Source organism: Cydia splendana, chromosome 23 (assembly GCF_910591565.1).
Source record: "Cydia splendana chromosome 23, ilCydSple1.2, whole genome shotgun sequence".
NCBI lineage: Eukaryota > Metazoa > Arthropoda > Insecta > Lepidoptera > Tortricidae > Cydia > Cydia splendana.
Window position 1 is genome coordinate 3235056 of NC_085982.1, and position 26080 is coordinate 3261135.

At 40.0% G+C, this 26080-nt stretch overlaps 1 protein-coding gene across 1 annotated transcript in view; it reads left to right on the top strand.

The window, feature by feature from the left end:
* Nucleotides 1–10672: 10672 nt before the first annotated feature.
* LOC134801889 (protein enabled) overlaps nucleotides 10673–26080 on the top strand; it is a 28838-nt gene continuing 13430 nt past the window's right edge. Inside the window, exons 1-6 of the mRNA XM_063774542.1 lie at nucleotides 10673–11429; nucleotides 23061–23226; nucleotides 23512–23667; nucleotides 23783–23901; nucleotides 24213–24324; nucleotides 25184–25323. Of these exons, the coding sequence (XP_063630612.1) occupies nucleotides 10903–11429; nucleotides 23061–23226; nucleotides 23512–23667; nucleotides 23783–23901; nucleotides 24213–24324; nucleotides 25184–25323 (1220 nt within the window). The 5' untranslated portion in view covers nucleotides 10673–10902. The remainder of the gene's footprint in view (nucleotides 11430–23060; nucleotides 23227–23511; nucleotides 23668–23782; nucleotides 23902–24212; nucleotides 24325–25183; nucleotides 25324–26080) is intronic.

Consider the following 26080-nt stretch of genomic DNA (forward strand, 5'->3'; position numbering starts at 1 on the left):
GCCAGGAAAGGTTCAGAAACACCGCCACACGGACCCGAACCCATTATACCCCTACCAGTATCCTACATACAAAACCAGCTAGATCAGCATCACAAACAGCTGCACAATACGTACTGGACTGAAATGAACACCTGTAGGCAGACCAAAGAAATTCTACCGGAACAGAACTACAAGCTTACCAAAATATTACTAAAACACCCAGACACCAACTACGCAAAATAGTAGGATTAATCACAGGACATAACTAACACACTAAACAAACACCTACATAATATGGGTATAACAGACAGCCCCATGTGCAGAGCGTGCATGGAAGAAGAAGAAATAGCAAAACATATTATCCTACACTGTAAGTAGGTAGAAGTATACAGGAACCAATACCTAGGGACTCCGTGCACACTGAAGGAGGCAGTTAGCAACCTGAAGACACTGCTAGGTTTCATGGAGGAGCTGGGGTGGCTAGAGTCACAGTATAATAAAGAGTACTAACGTACAGTATGGATACTCCCTGCCTCCCGTTGAAAGTGCCGCCCACCCGCTCTCGGTTACCTCTCAGTTACCGGCTGGCAAGGACGCGACGACGCGGTGCGCAGAGCGGAGGCCACGTAAAATATTAAACAAATTTACAAATCTTTTTGCAATGGGCGTGTGTTGTGCTGTGTACGGTTGTTTAAGCTCTATAAACGCCAAAACTAAAAGAAAGTTCTACAGATTCCCATTGGATGAATCAAGGCAAGTACATATATACCCAGTTATTTTTAAAGTGTTTTATGTTTTAGTAGAATACCAACTTACAATAGGTACTTATGTTTAGTATTTCTTTTACCCTATCTGTTTTAGACCTAAACCTATCAGATCACACTGAAAACATCACAATATCTATATGAACAAAAAATCATGTTTTCAACTTAATACGTAATATTTTGGTGGCCTGAATTTCCTTACAAAAATTTTGTTACTTCGTTTATACTGATTCAAAATAGGAAACTATTGTATAAATCGAGCTTAGATACCCACCTTACAACATAATACGATTCTTATTTCTTCCTAATTCGCGCAATGAGTTTTCAGTCATTGAGGTCATCGAACTTGACAACAAAATGGCGGGAACCCTAGCCCGTCTTATCTCACTCACACAAGCATGGTACGCGTTCACCCACACGAGCTTAGACTGTGTGCGTAGGAACGCGTTTGTTTCATACATTTGACCGCCAGTGTCCGGGGTGTGCTAGAGTAGTGCTACCTCGTTTTCACGCAAAATAGGCACAATGGTTGTCGACTTGCGGAAAATGCCCAGTATAACCATTGACATAGATATCTAAGGACTGGCTTACGGGCAATAATAATGAGGCATAACAGGGGCCAGTACAGCGGTGTGAAACCGCTACAACGCGATTGGTTGATGAGTTCGCATCACGCGCGCGAATTGGTCGCAACTAATTGCGTTAGACTGCACGATTGGCTGGAATCCGTGAGTAACACCGCTGAACTAGTACCATTTTTAGTGCCCGTAAGGCCCGTCCTTAGATATTATTCGTCAATGAGTATAACTAACTAGGTGCATCCAAATCTGCCGACTTGCAATCTGCTCTAGCAAATGTAAATAAATCGAGTAGGTACGCTTATGCGTATTAGATTTATATCTAATGAAACATCTGCACAGTGCAGTTGTTGTATTGTAATGAGACGTAACGCGTTCGTAATGCGGTTGGTTCGACCACAAACATGATATTGTCTTTGACAGAGACCTACAGGCTTCTCGTTTTCACCTCGTATTAGTTATCTGTTTATATCCTTGACTGACGATTTTAATCCAACTAGTATAGTAAAGGCGTTTCAAACAGTTTGAAACGCATCAAATACCCCTCGGAAATTCAGTTAACGACCTAAACCTAAACGATCTTGGCAACAAAACTACGATCTTGCAATCCATGGCACGCGTTTATAAATGGCCCTATTCACCGAGGTGTACATAATCGTGCGCGGTCTCGCATCGTTTGCCCGACGATAACTGGTAATAGTCTCAGGATTCCCAGCATTTCTTCCGAACGTCCACCGCGACCAATCTGCTATGGTGTTGGGAGTTTTTATCGCTTTGACGATGGCACGAGTCTAAAGAGAAAAGCGAGATTTGTGCTTTTGAAGTTCTTTGACAAACCTACTGTTTAAAAAGAAACGGAGTAGAAGTTGCACTGCTGACCTGGCTTTACTCTTATTTCTTGACTTATGTAATGCTATGACTAAAATACAAATTTAAATCTATGCGACTTTGGCTTCTCTTAATCAGGCACGGTGTAAATATGTTAGCAAATATCCGGATAAAATTACGGTACCCCACGTGTGAGCAAACTTTTCTTAGGTGATATATCTTGGATGATATTACTATATCTTTGGCAGCTAGTAGCTCGAGACACGGAAACTGACTATCTAAAATGCGTTCACTAATTGGATTTTTTCTTAAATCAACTTGTCGTCTTCTTTAAGTTTGTGTGACTTCTTTAACTTTGACCATAACCTAAGTTACGCATCACCGCACCAGACTGCTCGGTCACGAAGCTATGTCACAATAACAACACGCACACTGGCACCCACAGCTTAGAGTTCACACTCCAGCGAGTTTGCTCAAGGAGCTGTTGTCGATCCAGAATCTTTGTGATTCTGTCGGAGGTCTGTCTGGTTTGATTTAGGCCTAACTGTCTCCTTCTTTAAGTTTGTGTGCCTTCTTTAACTAAGACCATAACCTAAGTTACGCATCACCGCACCAGACTGCTCGGTCACGATCACGAAGCTATGTCACAATCACAACACGCTAGCACCCACAGCTTACAGTTCATACTCCGGCGAGTTTTCTCAAAGAGCTTTTGATCCAGAATCGTTGTGATACTTGGGGTTTAAACGACTTTAACCTGCTTCTTAGCTACACGTGCAAGGTACATGAATTACCTACCAGCCTAGGTATATTCGCCACCCTATTTCCCTCGACCCCGGGTGACCTTAAGGTGTTAACACCTCAATGACACCGGACGTATGCTATTAAGCTAATTTCCGGCAGCTTTCAAAGCGATAAAAAGCTTCATTTTTAATTGCGAAAAGAAGCGCATTCATTGCAAAATTGGTCGGTGGTAAAGAAATAAAATGTTTCACCTGTTTCTTAATCGTAAAACATACTTGGTGTGGCGCGTGGCTCTACCCGTGTGGGTTCTGTCTGTATCATTAGTATTTTGTACATCTTTCGCATTCTAGGTTAGACGACATTGTTCTATGGCAGTATGGATTTAAGTGTCACTTCATTATATGCATTTCCTGTTACAAAAACTTTACTAATATGCAAACTGAAAATCTTTGACAATCATTGCCCAATGTAATAATTGGCTAAATGTTAACATCGACTGTCACCTCGACCAATCACTCACCTCCGTGACTTCACGGTCCGGTGGTTCTCAAACTCAACACTCACGTGATTCTTCAGTTAATTATTAGCTATCCCTATCTACGTGATTAGACTGATTAGCCATCAATGTTCTCGGATTAATTTCTGCATCGAAAGTTGTCATGGTTCGTTTGGTCTTATTTATGCTTTCTTTATCGTCACGCTCTGCTTGCTGGTGTTAATTGTGATTTTATGATGTAACTGTATTTATCCATTGATTGGCATGTTGTTCCCAAAGTAATCTGAAACCAGAATAAGTGAGCTCTCACTGCACACGTATTTTTTACGGATCTTAGAGTCGTATTACAGTGGTCTATCTGAGAAAAGTGTTCGGAAATGTTGTAAGATATAGCCAAGTTTCAAGAACAAAAAACAAACACCGTGTTTCCATACAATTGGCTACGGATATCGGGCGTCCACCTAATTTCGTTGTTTTGTTGACCGTCCATTGTAGAAAAGATTACGCCACATTGTACTGTAACTAAACGGCATTGAGTAGTAATTTCCGTACAGTCATGGGATAAATTTACCTTTTTTGTCACTTTTTAAAATTAATTTTAAGGGTAATCCTTTTTTAGCTTTAGCCACTGCTATGGGAGTATTGTTGTCTTGTCAGTCGTAATCCTGTTGTTATTGTTTTATCTTATTGTCTAAAATGCCTAGTTTATTAGTTCTTTTCGAAATACACAGTTCTTGAAAGCTGTGACTGGTCTACATTCACGTAATCGCTAATATTTTATAATGCTTTTAAGACATATAATGTAATATTGTATTAATTACGTATGGATCTAAGATGCCGCCAAATTTAGTGTATTGTCCATTTCGTTTTTATATGACGTGCATTACAATTACAAAAGTAAAAAAACGACAGATCACTCGTGCCATCGTCACTAAAATTAGTCTGTCACAAATTCACAATTGTTGGAACCACCAGCAGATTTGAAAAAACTTAGTATTTTATTCTTGTAGGTAGTCGTATCCTTTATTTGCCTTATAGTAAAGTGTTTAAACTGCTTGAAACACGTACGCCCTTTCAAACCTCTGCACAATGTCATAGTTACACCCTACACGTGCAAAAAACAGCGAATTTCCTGAGCCCCGGTTTCCGAGATCCACTCATGCGCAAGCGTGCACTGTATCACTCTGCGCGGGCGCTTATCTGGCGGTGCATTCCCATTGCTGCTTCTCATTCCCACCATTGTAACATGAACTCCAGAGGAGCTAGGATGGCCACATTGGCCACCCTTTATCATCTGTCGCTATGTCACGTTTGGACAGGGCGAGAGTGACGCTGTTGCATGATACTACAAGCGATAAATGTGCAGTGCGGCCGTCTTATCGGACGTCCGACCAAGCTAATTCTGCATTGCCAAGACAAAGTGTGACATGTCAAATTTCTATTAATGACACCTCCACAATTTCTTCTGTCTAAGCTGGTGCAGAGTTATCTTAGAATAGAAGGACTTAACTGCTTACGCTTACGCGTACGCGTACGCTTGGCTTGAGTCGTCTGTGTGGTAGTAGCACATGGAATACTTCGGTTGCGACACCGAGCTTCCGCCATCAGCTGATAACAAAAAATAACCGCTACCACTTGTACGGGCTTGTATACTGTATACATGACAGTATTATGTACCTACGGTATGTACGGTATGTCGTTGCAATGCCATTGTTTTATCACCACGAGTATGATAGCGTTTACCACGTACTCCACCACTTAAACTTAACTGACAATTCGCAATTGTTATTGCAAAGGTATGAGGTTCACCGACGACGCGACGTATAAAGTGGTTTAGAACGCGGTGGGGATATGGGATAGGGTTAGAAGCGGGAGTTTCAGACATTCATAAGTGCACTGTAGTATGCCTATAATGAAGAATAAAGACTTCAAGAGGGGTAGGGCCACCCTACACTAACTTCTCCCAAGCGTCGGCGGCTTGTCAACTCTATGATTGCTGCTGTCGCAACGTTGGCGCAACTGCGCAGCGACGCCATTTATCATAGCGCTGACCCGACGCCGACGCTCAAAAGACGCTCAGCATACGCAAAGCATGTAAAGTAAATCTTGGGAATATGTAATGCATACTCCTAGCTGTTTTTAAGCTCTTCTTATCGCTTGCGGCCTGACGAGTGGCTTTCTTAGTCTAAAAATTTCCTTCTTTTTTGTCTTTGGTGGGACTCGTACTTGCGCTTAAGCTCTACTCTGTCTAATTATGCCGTGGCACAGGAACCAGTGCTAACAATGTTAATTGGGAGCCAATGGCCGCCCGGCTCTGTATTGGCCGCATCCTGTCGTGTATCCGTCGTGTAATTGTGGTGAAATTACTGTCAGCTCTATAGATGCAACGGGTTCACAGTTAACTATGCAATCACTGCACTGAATAACACAACTGACCCTCATTTTATAAAGCTACAAAATGGGCGGTTGACACGTGCTAGATTAACGATGAGGATCGTTTTTGTGTTAGTTTTGCTGCTTTAGTACAGGGCTGGCACCTCTACATAACATACTATTCATGATGACATTTTAATCACCAGCCATAATCTGCGTAATGATCTGCAAATCTGCGTATAGTGACTTTATTTTATAGGTCATACTGAACCAGTGGGGAGACACTCCTGACTTCGGGCAAACTCGGTTCCATTCGGCTCAGCATTGCTCCGAGCAATTATTAGGGTTGGCACCACTTGACGTCCTTTTGTGTGCACGACCACGGATAAGATAATGACCTGAATTTTGACAGCCCTAAATAGCCGAAAGGGATAGTGCCATACAATAGAAAGGAATAGCATGATTCGTCCCTGAAGTTTTTTTGGCCGGTGATTAAAATATCACCCTATAGATGGGGAGATATATACCTACCTACAATTATAAGGTACATTGACTTATACCTATAACTATAAACTTATTTACCTGACCATATTCGCCTTTCATTATGTCACCCATTTGTATCAGAAATACCCAGCAAATACCACGCGCTTACGCATCAAAGTATACCTAATTAACGTATAATTACTATAATTACTGCTAATAAGTATCTAATGACATATTAACTGAATCCGTGGATGCAGTAATGTCTTACTATCTCTTAATACTGTTTAATGATTCACTAACATATTAACACGTTAGTCGGATGAAAGAAATGTTGTAGGTTGTGCAAAAATCTCGGCAATTTTTGACACAACTACTTTTGAAGTTTGGAACATACCGGTAAGGCTGTTTTTCGACTGAGGCTGAGATGAATTGAAGACGTGCGGGAATTAGCCAATATGACCAACCAGCATTGGTTCTCTTCTCCGCTCCGCTTTACAAACAATGCTATTGGGTACCAATCAGTGGAAAGTCAGCTAAGCCTGGAAAATATCGATTAAGCAACATCAACACCGTTAACTTCCACAGTTTAAATTATATTCTATGTACAATCGCTTGCGGTCGCGGATACTAGTTTGAAGTTTGAACGCCTTGCAGGTAGCAGGTAGTAAGGATTAAGGCAATTTTTTCTTAACTGGAACACCGCGAGCGCAGGCGATTGTACCTATTCGTGTGCTACTTTAGAACCATCAGTGTACCATCGTCCACCCTGTCAAGACAGTGACAATTTGTATATAAACCTTAGGAGTCACACGAACGTAGCCGCCGCCATACATTCTGAAATAACTCGAAATTAGACATAAACATTCAAGTAGCATATATATCTGTCTGGTACTAGTTTTCGTTGGAAATAAATATTATACAAATAAAATAGAGCGAGTAGTAGTTACTCTCAAGTACACTAAAACTAAAACCCATTTTATTGACACACGACCTCATGATAATATAAATCACAGTAATTGTGCCATAATGACTCCTCGCGGAAATGGCGTTCTACACAGTAGAAGCCGGACATACCACGTCACAAGAGCTTCTGAATTGCCGGCTCTGAGCACAGCGATTATCGATTGCAGGTGAACCTTGACGGCTAGGTGATGCAGTGGAGAAAGTTTTTACGGCTTCTATTTATTAAGGGGCCCACAGATTACCAGTTCGCTGGACGATATCAGCGTCACTTGTACGGAGCTGTCAAATTTTGCGTTTAACTGACAGGCCGATATCGTGCGGCGAACTGGTAATCAGTGGGCCTCTTTAGTCCCTCAGGGTCATGTTTTATATATAACTGTATACTTCCCATTTCCAGTTATGTAAACACATGATGTTGAAAGTGTATTGTGCTATCACTTATTTTCTTTCATCTCCGTGAGAATGTATGAGCATGTTTTGAGAACCATTTTGTTAATATATTATTATTTCATTGATCCAACTGACTTTATTAGAGGAGAGTTGCATGTTCTCTTTCAAAACCTGGTTTCTGAGGGCCTACCGCGAACCACGTTCGACGTGCTGCCTCTCTGTCACACTTGTAAATTCATAAGTAAGTGTGACAGGGAGGACTTGCCTTATTTCGGTAGTTTCAGAGCGAATTTTGTCAAATAAACTGAAATTGAGTTGGCCAAAGGATGGATGCCGTACTTGAGATAATTCGGCCCTGACGGGCTAGCACATGATTGGCGCGACAGTATCTCGCGGCGAGATAAACTTCCCGTCCCTCTTTTGTTAACATAGTTAGAAAAAGACGGGTAGTCTATCTCGCCGCGAGATAGTGTCGTGCCAATCATGTGCTTGGTCTACTGGACCTGGCGGCAGAGTCGTCTGGGCATCTGCCCCGAATGGAGAGCGCTGGATCGACAGACTCTTTCGCCTTTTGTATTTTTTTTGTGAAATTAAAAATATAGTGAATAATTCGGAAAATTCAAACAAAGGGGTCTGTCGTTTGTATTCATAAGATTGTGTAAATATATTTCTGTAATGTTAATATCCATAGAGAAGGATCTATATCCATTAGAGGAATCGTCCACTTTCCTCTTAATAATTTAAATGTTCTAACTGAAACGATTACTAAAGTGTATCTCTCTCAATTAGTTAATTGAAAGTTAGTCTAGTTCCCCATTTTGCAAATGAAAAGGGCAATCGTGGCAATAGGATCATTGTCCCAACAAATCCCAGCTTAATTGGCTTGATTACTTGTTACCTACTATCTTGGCTCATATCTGATGCGTCTAATGAAGTTTGACCCCTGATATTTAAGACCTTGACAACAAATTCAAAAAAATCAAAATAGTTTATTGATACAGTGAAACTTATGATTAATCAAGTTTAGGTAAACTTATTCTAGTTAAACACTGCTAAAGTTGTTGCACGATATGAAAATTGCCCGTGACACCTGCACTAGGCTATGCCTCTGTCTCGCAGGATGGCACTTTTCCTAGATTGCCAGTTTTTATTGATTACACTAGGCGCTAAAATTACTTATACAACATTGTTAGCTAAAAGTAGGTTCAACGTTCAATTGATCGATCGAGTATCAAAAATTGCATAAGGTTTGTTGCAAGTAAAGTTGAGGCCTTTAACAATAATGTGTAGAGACAGACCAAGCTACTTATGCACAGACTATATGCAATAATAGTGTGTACTTAATCGTCACCTTAAACTTCAAATTTCAGTGAAAACATAACGCTTTTTAGTTAGTTCCTCTGGGATTATTAGCAATACGACAGTCATCATTGTGTGTGTGCTTTACGTGAAAAAAGGGTTAGCACTAGTCACCACACTCCAGCTCAAATCCTGATGCATTTCCACAACAATGGGGAGGATTTGCATTTGTCAAGTTAAAGTAGATAAATAGGTGTAGAGTTATTTTGGACAGACTAGTCGGTGCAAGTTATACTGGCTAAATGTACATAGATGCAGTAGATTTGTGAATTGCAATATAGATGGCGTCATATATTAGCAGTTAGCAATCTCTTAAATGTGATTGTGCAATACGGTCATGACTTAATAAGTCATGGTTTATAATTTCTAATATAATAGCCAAGGGGAAATCGTAGCCAAGTTTTTTTAGAATAACTGCTCTAACGCGTTCTAGTAAAATGCTTGGCAGATGACCCGGGCTTGTAACTTTTAACATAAAAGTAGGGTTTAAAAAGTGACGCGGGCCAGGTGAACGTGACCATGGTAACAAGTGTCAAAGGAAATTTGATTCACCCATATACAATGTCAAACTAAACCATGTAATACCTTGTCTGTTTTATAAGCTACATCGATCAATGTTTTGTCAGGTGCTACAGATAGGTAACATAAGGCTAGGCGACAAGGCGACATGACAGATACGGCATAGAATGTGTATAATGACAAAGGTTCCTAAGTTTCCTAACCCAGATTACCTACAAATAGATAGGTCAGTAAGGAACAGTAAAGGGCTTTCTAGACTAGTTAAGTCAATGCAGGTAGACTACATATTATAAGAAACTATAAAACATATGATCACCAACCCATATAAGCTTACGACAAGTTTTCACCGTAACCCGCTTTCATGAATCTTGGAATACCTATTCGTAGCTTCGGAAAAACTACGTCGCGTTCCAAGCCTGTTTTAGAAAATCATAGTGAAAATGCCCCCGTATTACGTTGCAGTAAGGTTGAGAATGTGACGTGTAATAGGTAATAATAATATGATTCTGTCAAGTTATCAGTATCGGATGTCAAGATAACGGGTGATGTGCATCGAGGTTAACTCGCTTTTGTTACCGGAGATAAACATAGGGATAGGCTACATTGCATGATTATCTTTTAAAGGTACCGAAAAATTTGACAAGTTATATATTGTCCTAATATTTTGGGAATATTTTACATGTTTTACATTAAGACTAACTGATAAGAAAGAGAATAAAAGTTCAGTGTTACCTATTTATTCCTCAAAAATATCCTTATTATTGTCAATGTGAAAACAGTGTCAACACAATGATACCTATTCATATCTTTTACCGAGTATACACCAAGAAATGTAATCGGTGATCAGGAACCGATTTTTCTAATTCAGTCATCGATGGCGATCACATTTAACTATGGGACCAATCTCGAAATCACAAAAAAATAATTGCCTGTTTCATACATTTGGGTTGGTCCGATGTTGATATTTTCTATGAAAAATAAATTTTTTTTTCGCGATTTTGCGGTTGGTTTCATAGTTAAATGTGATCGCCATCGCTGACTGAATTAGAAAAATTGGTTCCTGATCACCGATTAAAAATCATCGTTTATAATATTAAGATATACGTACCGTAAATAATTCAAATATAAACATCAGTGGCAAAGAATACATAAATACTGAAATTACAGTGCCTTATCGGTACAGTTCAAAAACTGCAACCACAAATTAATAAATTATATAGTTGCGCTTGCGACGCGTGTAGCCTTGCCCTTAATGTCCGTCAATCATACAATCAGTAGCACTCGAGACATCGACGCGGGCGCATGTCTCCCCTCCGACCGCCTTTACAATGTGACTCGCTCAAACTGACGAAACCCATCGATTTATTGACATTTTTTTTGTGAAAGTGAACTGTGATACACAAAACGTTACATTCCAAAAGTGATAATGCGTCGTGTTAAAATGAACATAGACCCCGATTTGGGGGATCTAGAGGAGATGTTAGCCCACGTACAAACTCAGCTGGAAAACGAGATAGATTTGGAGATGGAGAGCAAAATGACCTCGCTTATCAACGTCCAAGAGTCCCCAAAGATGGTTAAAAGGACTAGTTCCTTCAGCAGAGGCGAAAGTTTTGAATACAGACGACCCGCTCCAAGACCGCCTTTAGGTAGAGTTAACAGCGAAATCAACTCGGGCAGTAAATCCCTTAACGGAGAGTATGGAGCGTTAGAAAAATACCACAATCAAAATGGTCGCGGGTCCCAAACAAGCTTGAAATCAGATGAAATGGGTTCTCAAATCTCTTTTCAATCATTTCGTTCGGAGCCTGTACGACATTCTGTGTTAAGTCTGCCGGACAAGAGAGGGTCTTGTGCGTCTCTGAATGGGAGAGGGAATACTGGGAAGACTGCAACGTTGCCGAGAGGATACGGTTCGAGTAAGGAGAAGAATTGGGAGGAGTATTGGGCACAGTAAGTTGGTTTATTTATTTATAATAACATCATAAACTTAATAAAGCTGCTTAATAAGCTATCACGAGAGGTGGGCTACAGACCCTTTGCTGCCCAAAGGAACTCTACAATCTACATACACCTTTTTGATTTTCATACGTGTCATTGTAACTTAATATCATAATAAACCTATATACGATTTGAATAACAGAAAAACTGTCTTCAAAATGTTGAATTTAGTTTAGGGGTCTTCAGGTTTTACTATGCGTCTGACATCTGTCATCTCAATACAATTTATTACTACAAAACGTAAAACTGTACTGAAATGACAGCTTAAAGTCGTGATAAAGATGTAAGATAGTTAGTTAAAATACGTAAACTATAAAAAGGAAAACATTTTGTTTATTAATCGGCCAAGCTTAAGGTTGCAATGAATCACACTTGTCTTCGTGGTAATTTTAACTGATTAAAGTTTGATGTGAAAGTGACGTGATGAAGTTTAGAACGTTCTTATAATTTCCGACAATAAGCCTACGTAAAGTTTAATGTCTAAACTACAAGTATTTTCGTCATTTTAGAAAGCCGTACTCTAAAAACAACATGCGGGCGTCTGAATGAAATGACAATAACAATCCCTCAACGTCGTTCCAACGGCTACCTAAGCGAGGACTCAATCGAACCAGTATTAGTAGTCTCTGATAGCAATACTTGTTACGAATCTTATCTAAAGGCGATACGATTTAAGTTACATTGCGGACTACTGAGGTTACATCCAATTCAGCCGACCGATCAAATACCGCAATATAATTAATGAAATTCACATGCGAGTTCTCGCACCGTCTAAATGAGCCCTAAAGGGGCCCACAACCAGTTCGCCGGACGATATCAGCCTGTCAGTTAAACGCAAAATGTGACAGTTCCGAACAACTGACAGGCAGATAGGTATCGAACGGCGAATTGGTAATCTGTGGGCCCCTTTACACTGGTCCATTTGAGAACTCTACTCGCGCGACCAAGAGCAATAGCTACATGGCCCTTTCTGACAGCCCTTTCTTAGAAGCCTGTTCTTCTCCGAAACGCATTGCCCTAATAAATGTCGCAGAAAAACGTGACTCAATTTTGGCATTTAACTTGTTAGTCATAATTATTCTCCCTATATCCGATTCGTAGTGAAGTCATTCGTTATCAATTTTCCTTCCGCCCGATACGCTAATTCTTAAAAAATTCTTGGGAAACATTGCTACGACTGAAGATCCGCAGTCGATAAAATAATATAATACAAGTAGAATACCTGGGGGCTTAGCCAAGATGACAGTGGTTGATAGAAAATGGCAATCGAAACTTAAACAACGAATTGAAATAGTCACATGGCTTTTTTGTAGTATCTGTCATCCCGATATATTTTTTCTTTTCATTTGGCGTACTTGTCAATGTATATTACGATTGTCATGTCGGTCCCTTGTGTTTTCATGGCTATGTATGTATATGTAGTAACACATTGCACCGCCTTACATCGACAACATTACCTACACTAAAATATGTAACTACGAGGGCTGATCCGAAAGTTGAACCTAAAGTACCATCGCTCACACTGTTAATTGACAATCCATATACTTTATTGCAAAGATACAAGATCCATCAATGTACAGTAAGTTGTGCAAAGTTAGTATGTATGTATTTTAGATAACAGTTGACACATATAAAAGATATGACACGGAAATCACGTCCAATCATATAACACTATCAGGCCATGTTAGTCATTGCCTTGATTCCTATTGCATCAAATGTCATTTTACCAGTAAAGGTGTCACTAGCTAGTCAATAAGTTCAATTTCTAATTAAATCTTGTAGTTGTAACGCCATATTGATATACATACTGCTGGCATTAAGTAGGTATAGTAGACTCCGAGCCAGGAACATATTTAGTTAGGTTGAGGTATATTGAAGCCATTTGAATGTCAGCTGGCGCTCCGTAGGCGTTTTGAAGAATCTACCACGTAAAAATAAATAAGTCATATCTTTCTGACAAAGTTTAAATATAAATAATGAGTTCTTGGGATCTTGTTGAGAACTTTGGTCATAAAAATGTGTTACCCGTGTTACCGGCTTCCATACATCGGTACCTATGCCTAATATTTAATCTGAAAACGGCACAAATTTAATAGAAACCTGAACAATGTTTTGTGTCGCAACATATAATCGACTCTAAATAGTTTCCTTTGCGTGTAGGATGTGATTGTTTACATGTTTTCGAACAAGATTTGCGTAATAGATAACTTGCCAGTTGCCAATTAATGGCTAATTTTGACTGGTCGAAGTGGTCGGGTCGCGAGGTTAGATCGAGTCTTGTAGAAAATACATACTTTTAATTAATTTACACAACTATATTGTCTGTGCGGTAGAATAGTCGTGGGATATAAGGGAACTAATACATTCTATGACTCTCCCTTCCGTACAGATTCTATAAGATGAAATTTACCAAGCGAGCACAAAGCGTATCCGATTCAGATTGGGTGACAACCCTTTCTTATGTCAAATTTTTCAAAATGGTGGAGAATGGCTTCTTCGATTGTTCATAGCGTAAGTATGCGTAACATAGCACCTAGGTACATGTTGATGTTGATGCGAATTTTATTTCGTTTGTCCCATGTTAATTCCAGTTTGTTGATTTTCCTATCCTTATCTATTTGGTTCGCAATTTGATACTCGTGGCAGATTGCTGTTCGCATTCCAATATTAGCTGGTATTTTAGTTATCGCTGTTGCGAATTGGTTCAGAATTGAAAATGTTAGAATGATATGGCGTTTTTAGACTAGGGGGGGTCTCCAAAATTCATGGCCGGGGGGGATAGCCAAAGGCCATACAATCCGACCCCCGAAAGGAAAAGCCGACGGCCTGCCCCTGGCCCTCGAGTCAAAAAGTTTGTAGTTTCTTGATTTTGGCCAAGATTGCCGTTGGATCAACGGGCCAGACAAGGGTGCCTAGCCAAAATGCCAATCGTTACGCTCCGTAGCGAACGGAACGCCAATGTCTCTGTCGCACTGATATGGAAGAGTGATAGAGCGAGATGACTATGCTACGCTACGGAGCGTTAACGTTTACATGTTGGCTACACACCCAGAACCCTCCCGATTAGCATCCTCATTCGAATTCTTACCTCCGTTAAACAAGGTTAGATCCATTCTAACTTTTTAAATTCTAACGTGACCTTTTTTCTTCATTCCTCCGACTGTGTGCAAACTGTATGATATGTATGTGTGGTCAGATAGATGCAAGCAGTGTGTGTGACCTCTATAGATAACAGGAAGCGTAATAAAACAATAAACGATAACTGATGATTTTGTTTACGCATAGTACGCGCCCGTTTTTGCGATGATTGATAGCAGACAACACGTTGTCAGTAGTAAATATCGCATTTAATTAATATTACAAGAAAGTTTATAAACAGTCTACTTTAAATACCTACTTATATAATAACAGCGCAAGTGATTAATATATCGCAACACATCAGGATTTACTATAATCATAAAGACGTGTTGCAACTTACAATATATGTGGGGTACTTTACCGTTATTTATATAATACTGGATGTAGGTACCTACATTGTATAATGCTTATTATGAACATTAAATTATAAGTTACTTTAACCGCGTCGGTAATAGTATGTTACTATCGAGGCGGAAAATAGAGGATGTTGCAGGCTGAGTATTAATTTTGAGTAGATGTAGATGACCTTAGTCCGTTGAATTTAATACGAAGCCAGCAAAAGCCGGCTCGGTTCAGCCGACGCCTTACGATGCGACGCGACGACGTATGTTAAGGTGTGGGGAGACCTTAAAATAAGCAATAAAACAATGTCGCTTTATTTAGTCAGTGTTTATAACTACCATATCAAATTGTTAGCCATGTTAACATAACCTATCTATGTCACATTACCATTTGAAGTGTTTATAACTAGCATATCAAATTGTTAGCCATGTTAACATAACCTATCTATGTCACATTACCATTTGAAATGCCGAACATGCATGTCCTTTGCTCGGCAGTTGAACTAAACGGATGATAATATCTTGCGTAGGACAGAATACAATCGTTCCACATGTAATCGTTTCATAAAAATGTATTCAAAGGGCCTTCTTCGTCAGACGATTAGGAAATGGTTACACAGGCGATTTGTCAACGAAATCTACGAGGAGATTTATAACGAAAAATGTGTAGGTAAAATTACATAGTTGGCCCCTGCCACCTTGACATGCCTAATATCTAGTTCTAATCCCATTAAATCTAATTATTTCACCATCCTACGAAGGTACCTAATACCTATACATATTTTCATATTGTCCTTTGTCAGTGTATTAATTCCTGACTCTAAAATATGTATTGTGTGTACTTATCAATGTAACCTCATCAGTGTCCAGTATACGCTTAGCCTAGAAGCCTAGATTGTGCCTTGAATCGTATTTGAATGCCCAAAAGTGTGCCAAGGTTTTTAAAGCCCTTTTTCTTCACATTGCGAAACCAGCAGCTTGCTATTATTTATCTATTGTTATTCTTAATTTACTAACCTTCTTTAACACTTATTCTGCTGTTAGAAGCTCAACTTTATTCCATTGCATTAAAGTTAGAATTAGGTTAGCGAGAGTTTGGGGTTTTGTGTGGGCCCGGCATGGCGAAACCAAGATGCGGGCCACATGTGGGATGACTAAACCAACTATTGCATATTAGTTTTTATTACGAAGCCATAAAGTGCACAATTGTATACATGTTAATGACTTTAAAGATGAGGTTGATGTTGGTAAACAATGCCTGGGGTTGCGGAATGATTGATCGCGGAGATGAAGATGCTCGTTTATAGTACGATTTTGTTCAATTATCCGCATTATTATTATTAGTTATTATATTCTCTAAATCAGTGTGTGAAAAGTAAACTTAGGGCCGGTGGCACAGTTGACGGACTGATCAACGTTCCTATACAATAAAATTTAGCGAACACTAGAGAGACGGTTTGGTGCAACCTACACTTAACCATTTACTTTTTGGTTCATATAGAAAACATTGTATTTTAACGATTTTTATTGCTCTAAATCTGAGAAAAAGAAGGCAGCTTACGATTACTATAAAAAATGTATAATGCAACGTAAAAATTCATTAAAATATCTTATTCTCTTCAGCGCCGTAATATAATTTGCACAGCACTTAATAAATAAATAAATAAATATTATAGGACATTTTTACGCAAATTGACTAAGCCCCACGGTAAGCTCAAGAAAGCTTGTGTTGTGGGTACTCAGACAACGATATATATAATATATAAATACTTAAATACATAGAAAATAACCATGACTCAGGAACAAATATCTGCATCATCATACAAATAAATGCCCTTACCAGGATTCGAACCCGGGACCATCGGCTTCATAGGCAGGGTCACTACCCACTAGGCCAGACCGGTTGTCAAAATACTTAATGTTCACGAGTTTTTATACCTAGTCTATGTATTGCGTCTGACTTCACATAAGTAATTGTTTTGATAACTTATTAATCATTTTATAAAAATGCGCCAGGCCGCGTTTTATATCCAAAATCCCAGTCTAAGATACTATCTTCATAGTTTCACGCTAACCCATCGTATTAGTAATAAGTAAGACTAATGTCCTCCTGCCTACGTATTACCAAACTAGGCCGAATCCGAACCTTTTTTATGTCGCAAAAGTAAAAGTGAAGTGTAGGACGGCGAGCCCACGTTGAAGGCAATATGTTTGCGTTAACCCAAGATTCGTTGATACCATAACTTGTATGTTTGATAGGTGTTGCAATAACGCAATAGAGTTTTTACTAAGACACCGTTGTTGTATATTTGATCAGTACCTGGGAGACAGAGCTTTGTTCGGAAAACATATAAAAATTCAAAAATACGCATTTTCCCAGAGACAAGACCTAGCTAGATCGATTTTTCGCCCCCGGAAACCCCCATATAGCTAATTTCATCGAAATCGTTAGAGCCGTTTCCGAGATCCCTCAAATATACACGCCTCAAATATATACGAATTGCTCGTTTAAAGGTTATATCTAAGATTATAGGTTCTCTGGGTCGCTAGTGTATAAAGCTATTCAGTACATATACATATTTGTATTGTTTTGTTCTTATACCGTGATCATTTCACGGGCCCCTGCTTTTGTACCTGTCACTTTATAGGGCACGTATAATTTACTATCAATTTGCCCTTCCTGTTATATATAGCGAGTGCGAACGATATGTAAATGTAGGTCATACATATTTCTCACGTTAAGCCGTTAATTTTTAACTTTAGCCCAAAGAGATTTAGAGAGGCGAACAGGCGGACATGTGAAAGTATATCTACCCGAGCTAAAAATCTTCATTTGCTTTGCTAGTCACACTAAGAAATAGTTTTTTTATGTAATATTATGAAATAAATAAATATCATTATCATATGCAAGTTATTTTTATTGCATTATATATTCTTAATAAATAAATGGTCCCAAAACTCTATGAAATATGAAATAAAAGAACCTAATGAATACATATTATTTGCGCTATTCGGACACACGATTTTCTTTATGTGAAAAAGCGACAATTTAACAATGCGACCTTTCCCTTTTATGACTTATATTGTCATCGTTTCTCCGACCCTCCCATTCAGGGCAGGGTGCGTAGGACATTATAATTAGGATAAAACTTTACTATTTGCTATGGTTTTTATGTCTGCTAACATTTTATGCGATTTGCCGTGTCATACTACTGTTACGGAAAGAGTAGAGGTATCTACACACAGCTGCCAGATTGCATTGCATACCCACTTTACTTTATGAATGTAATTTGACAATTGAATTACAATGAGTTTATGAACTACATAATTAAAAATAAGTAAATTAAGAAATGTTAAAAGTTTCTGATTTACAGTTTTTACCTACTCTTTTTTGGCCAGTGAAACCCTACCCTTATCCAAAACTTCGGGGTATGCTAATGTTTGTATTCTACAGCCCACCTATAATAAGCAGATAAACACTTGCTTTTCAATGAACAAACAAAAATTAAGAACGATCATACGCGTATCAATGAAAGCTAGTGACCATTTGACATTTGAGTATTTGTCAATATTAAGCCCACTCGCGTACCGTAGGCGATGGCCTTCTGGACCAATCTTGCATCCGTTGTGTTACGTTACGTAATTATATGGACACTCGGGGAAACAGTATCAAAATATGCTTAAAAACCTAAGGAACCTAAAAGATACATATGAAATTCAAATTGTAACTGAATTAAAAATGAAAACCAGCGTCGCGTACGGTAATACGTAGAGACTTACAAGCGATCTACATCTGCCATATAGGTAGGTACCTATGTAGTTAAAAAAACCCGGCGGGCCACCTCAAAAATCCCGACAGGCGGCACGCATCAGCCCCAAGGGCTAAGTATCGCTGTTTTAAAGTATGTAACTATGTAGTATATAATTGAACAGTGCAAAAGCATCCTTGGTCTTGTTTTTTTCCTGCAGGACAACCTCCTAATGACATAAAACTGACTTCTTCCGTTTTATAACGACAACGACAGGATTATCCGTGTCTTGCTTGACTTTATCGCATACTCCGTATTCATAACATATCAGGTTCAGAACTCATTTTACATCTATCGCCGTACCGATTAAACGAATCGTTTGTCGACCTTATTTCCACTGCATAAGGTGTATTAACCACTTAAATGTTTCCGTTTGTACTTGCCGCGTTAAGCAAGCCCTATTCCGGCTAATCTGTAGTTCATTGCATTAGATCAAAAAAGTCGTGTCTCTAGATGAAATCGAAAGTTACTTACAGCATTTTGGTTTGTCACGGTAGATGCCCATTATAGGAACGTTTGCGCATATTTGACTCGTTGAAAAACGAGTACGGATCAAATTGTTACAGTTGCAAAGCCTCTTTTTCGATCATTTAAATAAAATTGCCGGCTGAGTAAAGTATGTGCAACGAATTTAATCAATCAATCAAATGCCGCAATGTATGCAAAATGATCTTAATAACCTAGTCGTGTATTACTTCCGTAATAAGATAACAATAAGTGTTAATAAGTGTCAGTGTATAAGTTTTACTCGAAGTCTTAAACCATTTAATTACTCATACCACTTTAATGGCGTAGCGGTGAACAGAGTCGATGTTGTGCGTGACCTGGGTGTAATTCTAGATTCTAAAATGACAATGAGAAATCACGTTGACTCCATTATTAACAGATCATATCGCAGTTTAGGCTTCGTCATGAGGACCTGTAAACCTTTTCATAGCTTGTCATGTCTAAAAGTCGTATATTACGCATATGTGAGATCCATCCTTGAATATGCATCACCTATCTGGTCAGTTTGTTACGCTGTTCATAAAGACCGCATCGAAAAAATTCAAAAAAAATTTGTAGCTCATTTAAATTTTAAATTTAAGAAACCATCTGCTGGGTACAAAGGTAATTGCCGGGAATATAACCTACTTTCACTTGAAGCTAGGCGCAAATTAGCTGATATGAGTCTACTTTTCGATATAACTAGAAATCGTTTAGACTGCCCTGAATTATTATCTGGTCTAACGTTTCGAGTTCCAAGACGTCGAACTCGACATACAACTCTATTTCATGTTCCCTTCCACTCCACTAACTATGGTTCTAACGCCGTGTTATCACGGATCCCTCACTTGTATAACACTGAATTCTGCACTGCCGATCCTTTTGTAGGTTCTAAAAATAAATTCAAAAAATATATATATTCCATTTTGTTCAAAGAAAATTAACATAAAATCAGTTTCTGTTTTTATTACTATTGTGTTTCTACATTTAACTTCAGTACTGGTACTAATTGCTCCTTAAATAAATACATACATTATATTACAACATCTCTTTATATCATAAGATCATAATTTTTTCAAGCTATGTGGTCCTGGTTGCCAGGGAAATGCAGTTAGTTGTACGTTCAGGTAGGTGTACTTTTTAGATTCTAACTCCTATAATAATTCTATGAACAATAAACTTTCAGTTTGAATAACTACTACATTATGATGTTTATCTTGATATTTTTGTGAACGTCTGCTGGTGTCTGATTTTCAACTAATGCAATGTCATGGTTTTGTTTTGTATTAGAAGTAGGTATTTTTAACTAGATTACTTATACATTTTACAACCGGTTTATACATTTTACAACCGGTTTATAGTATTTCTAGCGTATCGAGCATTTGTGTGTATTGTACATTCTCATTGTTTTCTTATCTTTGTTATTTTTAATCGTTATATAATGTAACTCAATGGATGACTGTTATTGGCCTTATTTTTATGTAAGCATTAATATGTCTTAGTTATATTTACGGCTGTTGTTATCCTGAATACCAATAAATAAATAAAATAATAAATAACGCACATCGCATGCAATTATCTGTCAGGTTTGGAGGCCCTAATTTGAGAATATTGTTTAGTTATACATAATTTAGATACTATTATTGTCATCTTTCCACTTCTACTCATTCACATTTTTACGAAAATCCAGAATGAAACATTATTTTTAAACTTCTATCGTGCCCTGTATTCTAATTCTGTAGGAAACTTTATTAGCATCTTGCAGGAGTAATCGCAGTCAGTATTTCTGCTACAAAACACAAAGCATATATTTATAACTGCGTCCTACCGAGGCCATACATCCATAATAACCGAGATAGTAACCGAGTGTACAAGTAAGATAGTAACTAACATAAGACAATCACGGGATGTGCACGCGACCGCTGTCCAAATTCATGAGATGATCGTCTACCTCCGGTTTTATGGGGTCAATGTTTGGACCTAATTTTAAGATCCTTGAAACCAGTGGGAGCCGGGAAACAGCATTAAAAGAACTTTAATTTTTAGATCTAGTATAGTCCGAAAAGAACTGTGCCACAATTATTCAAAAACTAGGACAGCATTATGCTAAATCAGCCACAAAAAAATCTTGACCTACGCTAAAGCCAGTCACAAAAAAGTCGCCATTTAATTCATAATTATAATTATAAGATGCACTTTAAAAAGTCCCGCTGAATTTCTTGCGGTGCCTTCTTGGATCAGAGGTGTAGGGTTAGAACCAGCGGTGGTGTTCTTTTTTGTTATTCTTAAGCGCATTGTAAAATGCAGAATAAACGCACCTCTATCTTAATTTTGCCCCATTCTGCCCCACTTCATAAGTTAGAAATCAGGTGAGCCTAAAGCAATTGTACATGGGGAATTCGGCCTTAAACACTGCAGAATGTTTTATTTTCCTGCTTACGCAAGGCTGAACGCATACATCACTCACTGTTCTAAACGGAGCTAAAAGGTAACGACTAACGACATGACGATGGCAGTCACGTATAAGTTGACAATATACGATTGACTGAATGGAAGATTTACTCATTAATTCCAATGGTATAAAGTTGGTCAATGGTTGTATTTATTACAGGAATTCTACAATACTTAGTCACCAGTCGAATTAATTTCTCTCAAAAATATACCTAACATATACATTCAGCTAACTTGACGTCATCGTTTATACAGTGATTTAGTTTCGACTGTAATGCTGTATATTATGTTTTCAAATAAATAAAATAAATAAATATTATATACCTATTTATTTATATCGACATACTCGTAAGTATAGAGCAAATGCTTTTCCGGCAATTACAGTATTATCATAGGTATTGTAAATGAGGAAATGACAATAAATTGTCCTATATTTGCTATTTGTTAATTCTTTACGTATTGAATTATAAACAATCTTGTTTTCCGTACTTGTAGTATCATCCTCCTAATTTTAAAGCACCAAACGAAACGTGCCAAATCACAGAGCATTACTTAGGCTTTTATATTCAAAATCCTTTAAATCCTTAATCCGCTTGAGATACATCAACGTTGAACCGAAATGCAAAACCGTCTGTCATCCCTGCATTTAGTTGACCCAGATCTCGTGTTTGCTCGCAATTCGCCGTGATCCATCGACTAATAAAACACTTGATCCAGTGGAACTGTAGCGAATCACAAATACTAGTTCAGGTGCTTGAATTGCAAACTAAAAATCCTTTGTTACGAACTAAGAGAAACATTCCATTGCGGTCAAAGGTACCAACCTAAACGAAAGTGGAAAATGCTGTACTCGTATTAAACACTATCAATGTGTAAACAAGCCTAAAGTTTTGTGGACAACCGATGACTTAGTTTAATTTTAATTGTTTCTTATTCTTGCGTAATCTGTGAATTCTGTGATCAATATGATGAATCAAGTTTCATCTTAATGTAACCACGAACGACATGCATCATAGGTGTTTGAGTAGATGACTCAAAGTTAATTTGTATTTTATTACTTCAATCCGTTGAACATGATAGTCTCCTGATCGCTTTATATGGAACGAATGCCGTTTTATGGCATTAGGCATAGTGTCCCTCATTTGGTCGACAATTCTACATCTTCTCTCTCATCTCTTTCAACAGTTGTTATCCCTGTTACATCCTCAGCAGCTACTTCGGTATCCAGAGGGTCCTCTTAATTTTGTCGATTTCTGTGTCAAGGCTGGTCTAGACAAGCGTTTTAACCTGCCCTAGCATAAAAACCTTCCACATTTGTCTTTCTTTAGTCAATTTAACAATGATGTTTTTGTCGACAGCGAACAATCGATAAGCAGCGCGCGCGCCTCCGTCATGGTGTACGACGACGGCCTGAAGCGCTGGGTGCCGTCAGGTAGCAGCTCGGGGCTGTCCAAAGTCCACATCTACCACCACACCCAGCACAACACCTTCAGGGTTGTTGGGAGGAAGCTCAATGATCACGAGGTTAGTTATATCAATGTTCTACAGTTTGTCATAGTATGATGATGGATTAGTTATATCATTGTTGTAGTCTGTTATTAGTATAATGATGGCTTGAAACGCTGGGTACAGGAAAACTTACCTAACCTAAACCATAAGGTAAAGCATCTTCAACAGCAATCGATCTTAAGGAAAAAACATGTGATTACATAACCCGCGGGGCGCGTGTCCGACCCGCACGTGGCCGGGTTATTTTAACTTTTCTTTCTATTTATACTGACGATATTGATAAATTTTCTATTATTCCAGGTGGTAATAAACTGCGGCATCGTCCGCGGTCTCAAGTACAACCAGGCGACGGCGACATTCCACCAATGGCGAGATGCGCGACATGTGTACGGACTGAACTTCTCGTGTCGCGAGGACGCGGACAGTTTCGCGAGAGCCATGATGCATACACTTGAGGTACTAAGCGCCCGTCATTAGCATTCGTTTGTACTTCGAAATGTGTGTTAACGACAGAAAGAGAAGAAAAACAGTTTGCAAGCAAACTTTATGATGTATTTTTATTTGTTCCTAGATCCTGGCAAACAAACCGACTGGAAACTCAGCGCCACCGCCACCACAACCGCCTAATCCTCCTGTACCTTTTAATGGACACAACAACACCCAACACTACGATGAAGATATGGGCTACAGGTAACCACTTCTCCATTATTTCCTAATAATTGTCTCACTTACGAACACGGCTGCTTGCTTGCCACTATCGTGCTAGTTAAAAAACTAGCTTCCGCCCGCGACTTTGTCTGCTGATAATTAGTATTTCTAAATACCATTGTGATTGTAAATTCCTCCTTTTCATCACCTAAATGGATGATTTCTCTCGTAGGAGTTGAGCGGCAAATGCTACCGCGAAAATGTAAATCCGGTGATCTTCATCTATAATTCTATACCTATATCGCTCTTGCATTACCGTTTTATATTTATTAAAAAAAAATGCTTTTTTTTAGAACGATGACACGCGAAGACGCCGCGATTTTACAGCAGCCGGCATACCACGCGCCACAGCACCAGCACCCGCAGTACCACCCGCCCAGCCAGTACCACGCGCCACACCACGCGGTAATACATAATCCCCATTTAACATTAACTGTCCTAATCTGAATTTTAACCTTACGGCTTTGTGATAGAGGCTTGCCGTGACCCATATACGGGACACGGACAGTAGACAGGTTAACGCTTTCCAAGTCTCGGGACCGAAGACAGTCAGACTATCGGGATTCATTTAGATTCTATCGATAAAAAAGACTATAGGTTTAGAGCTATAGAATATTTGTTGTTTACTTACGACTGAATAAAAGAATTATATCGTTAAAGGATAGTAATAATTTCTAGTTTCGGTGGCTCAGCTGTAGAATTAATAATTAAGGACTAATTAGTGCCTACTACAACAAAACGAAATATATTAGCAAATGTTGGTTAATCTATTTGTGTTTCTTGCTAATTAGCATTTGTGTTTTTACTGCGGTATAATTAGTATTAGTTAATTATATTCGACTTTGAGAACATGTGTCCAAGTCGGGTTCAGTGTAAGAAGTTGCTCGGTCAGTGACAGTTCGTGTAATGTATTTTAATGTACGTGAGTATTTTTAAGACACATATACACTCCATTTTTAGTGAAGACTAATATATTTGATCGAAATGTATTATAAAACGATGGCGATCAAGAATTTGCAAATAACATGTTTCGCGTTGTATACAAGTTTAAGACCGCTGCATTGGCTTCCGCGTTTTGAAAATTTATGTAGTATAATTTGGCAAATCGATTTAGTCAGTAGAAAAAGTCGGCACATTTGAAAAACGTAGGCTTAAAGAGACGATTTCATATAGAAATTTAGAACATATCATCTTGTTCTACTAAATAATTAGAAATTGTAAACATACTTATTAGTTCGCTTGTAACATCTATCCATATTTACAGCACCAACAACCCATCCCGGGCGCGGGCGCGGGCGCGGGCGCCCCGGCGCCGCCCCCGCACGCCGCGCCGGCGCACGCACACACGCACACGCTGCCGCACCAGCCCTCGCAGCCCGCGCACACACACCATCGCACCTCCAGGTACGTACATCCCGGGCGCGGGCGCGGGCGCGGGCGCCCCGGCGCCGCCCCCGCACGCCGCGCCGGCGCACGCACACACGCACACGCTGCCGCACCAGCCCTCGCAGCCCGCGCACACACACCATCGCACCTCCAGGTACGTACATCCCGGGCGCGGGCGCGGGCGCGGGCGCCCCGGCGCCGCCCCCGCACGCCGCGCCGGCGCACGCACACACGCACACGCTGCCGCACCAGCCCTCGCAGCCCGCGCACACACACCATCGCACCTCCAGGTACGTACATCCCGGGCGCGGGCGCGGGCGCGGGCGCCCCGGCGCCGCCCCCGCACGCCGCGCCGGCGCACGCACACACGCACACGCTGCCGCACCAGCCCTCGCAGCCCGCGCACACACACCATCGCACCTCCAGGTACGTACATCCCGGGCGCGGGCGCGGGCGCGGGCGCCCCGGCGCCGCCCCCGCACGCCGCGCCGGCGCACGCACACACGCACACGCTGCCGCACCAGCCCTCGCAGCCCGCGCACACACACCATCGCACCTCCAGGTACGTACATCCCGGGCGCGGGCGCGGGCGCGGGCGCCCCGGCGCCGCCCCCGCACGCCGCGCCGGCGCACGCACACACGCACACGCTGCCGCACCAGCCCTCGCAGCCCGCGCACACACACCATCGCACCTCCAGGTACGTACATCCCGGGCGCGGGCGCGGGCGCCCCGGCGCCGCCCCCGCACGCCGCGCCGGCGCACGCACACACGCAC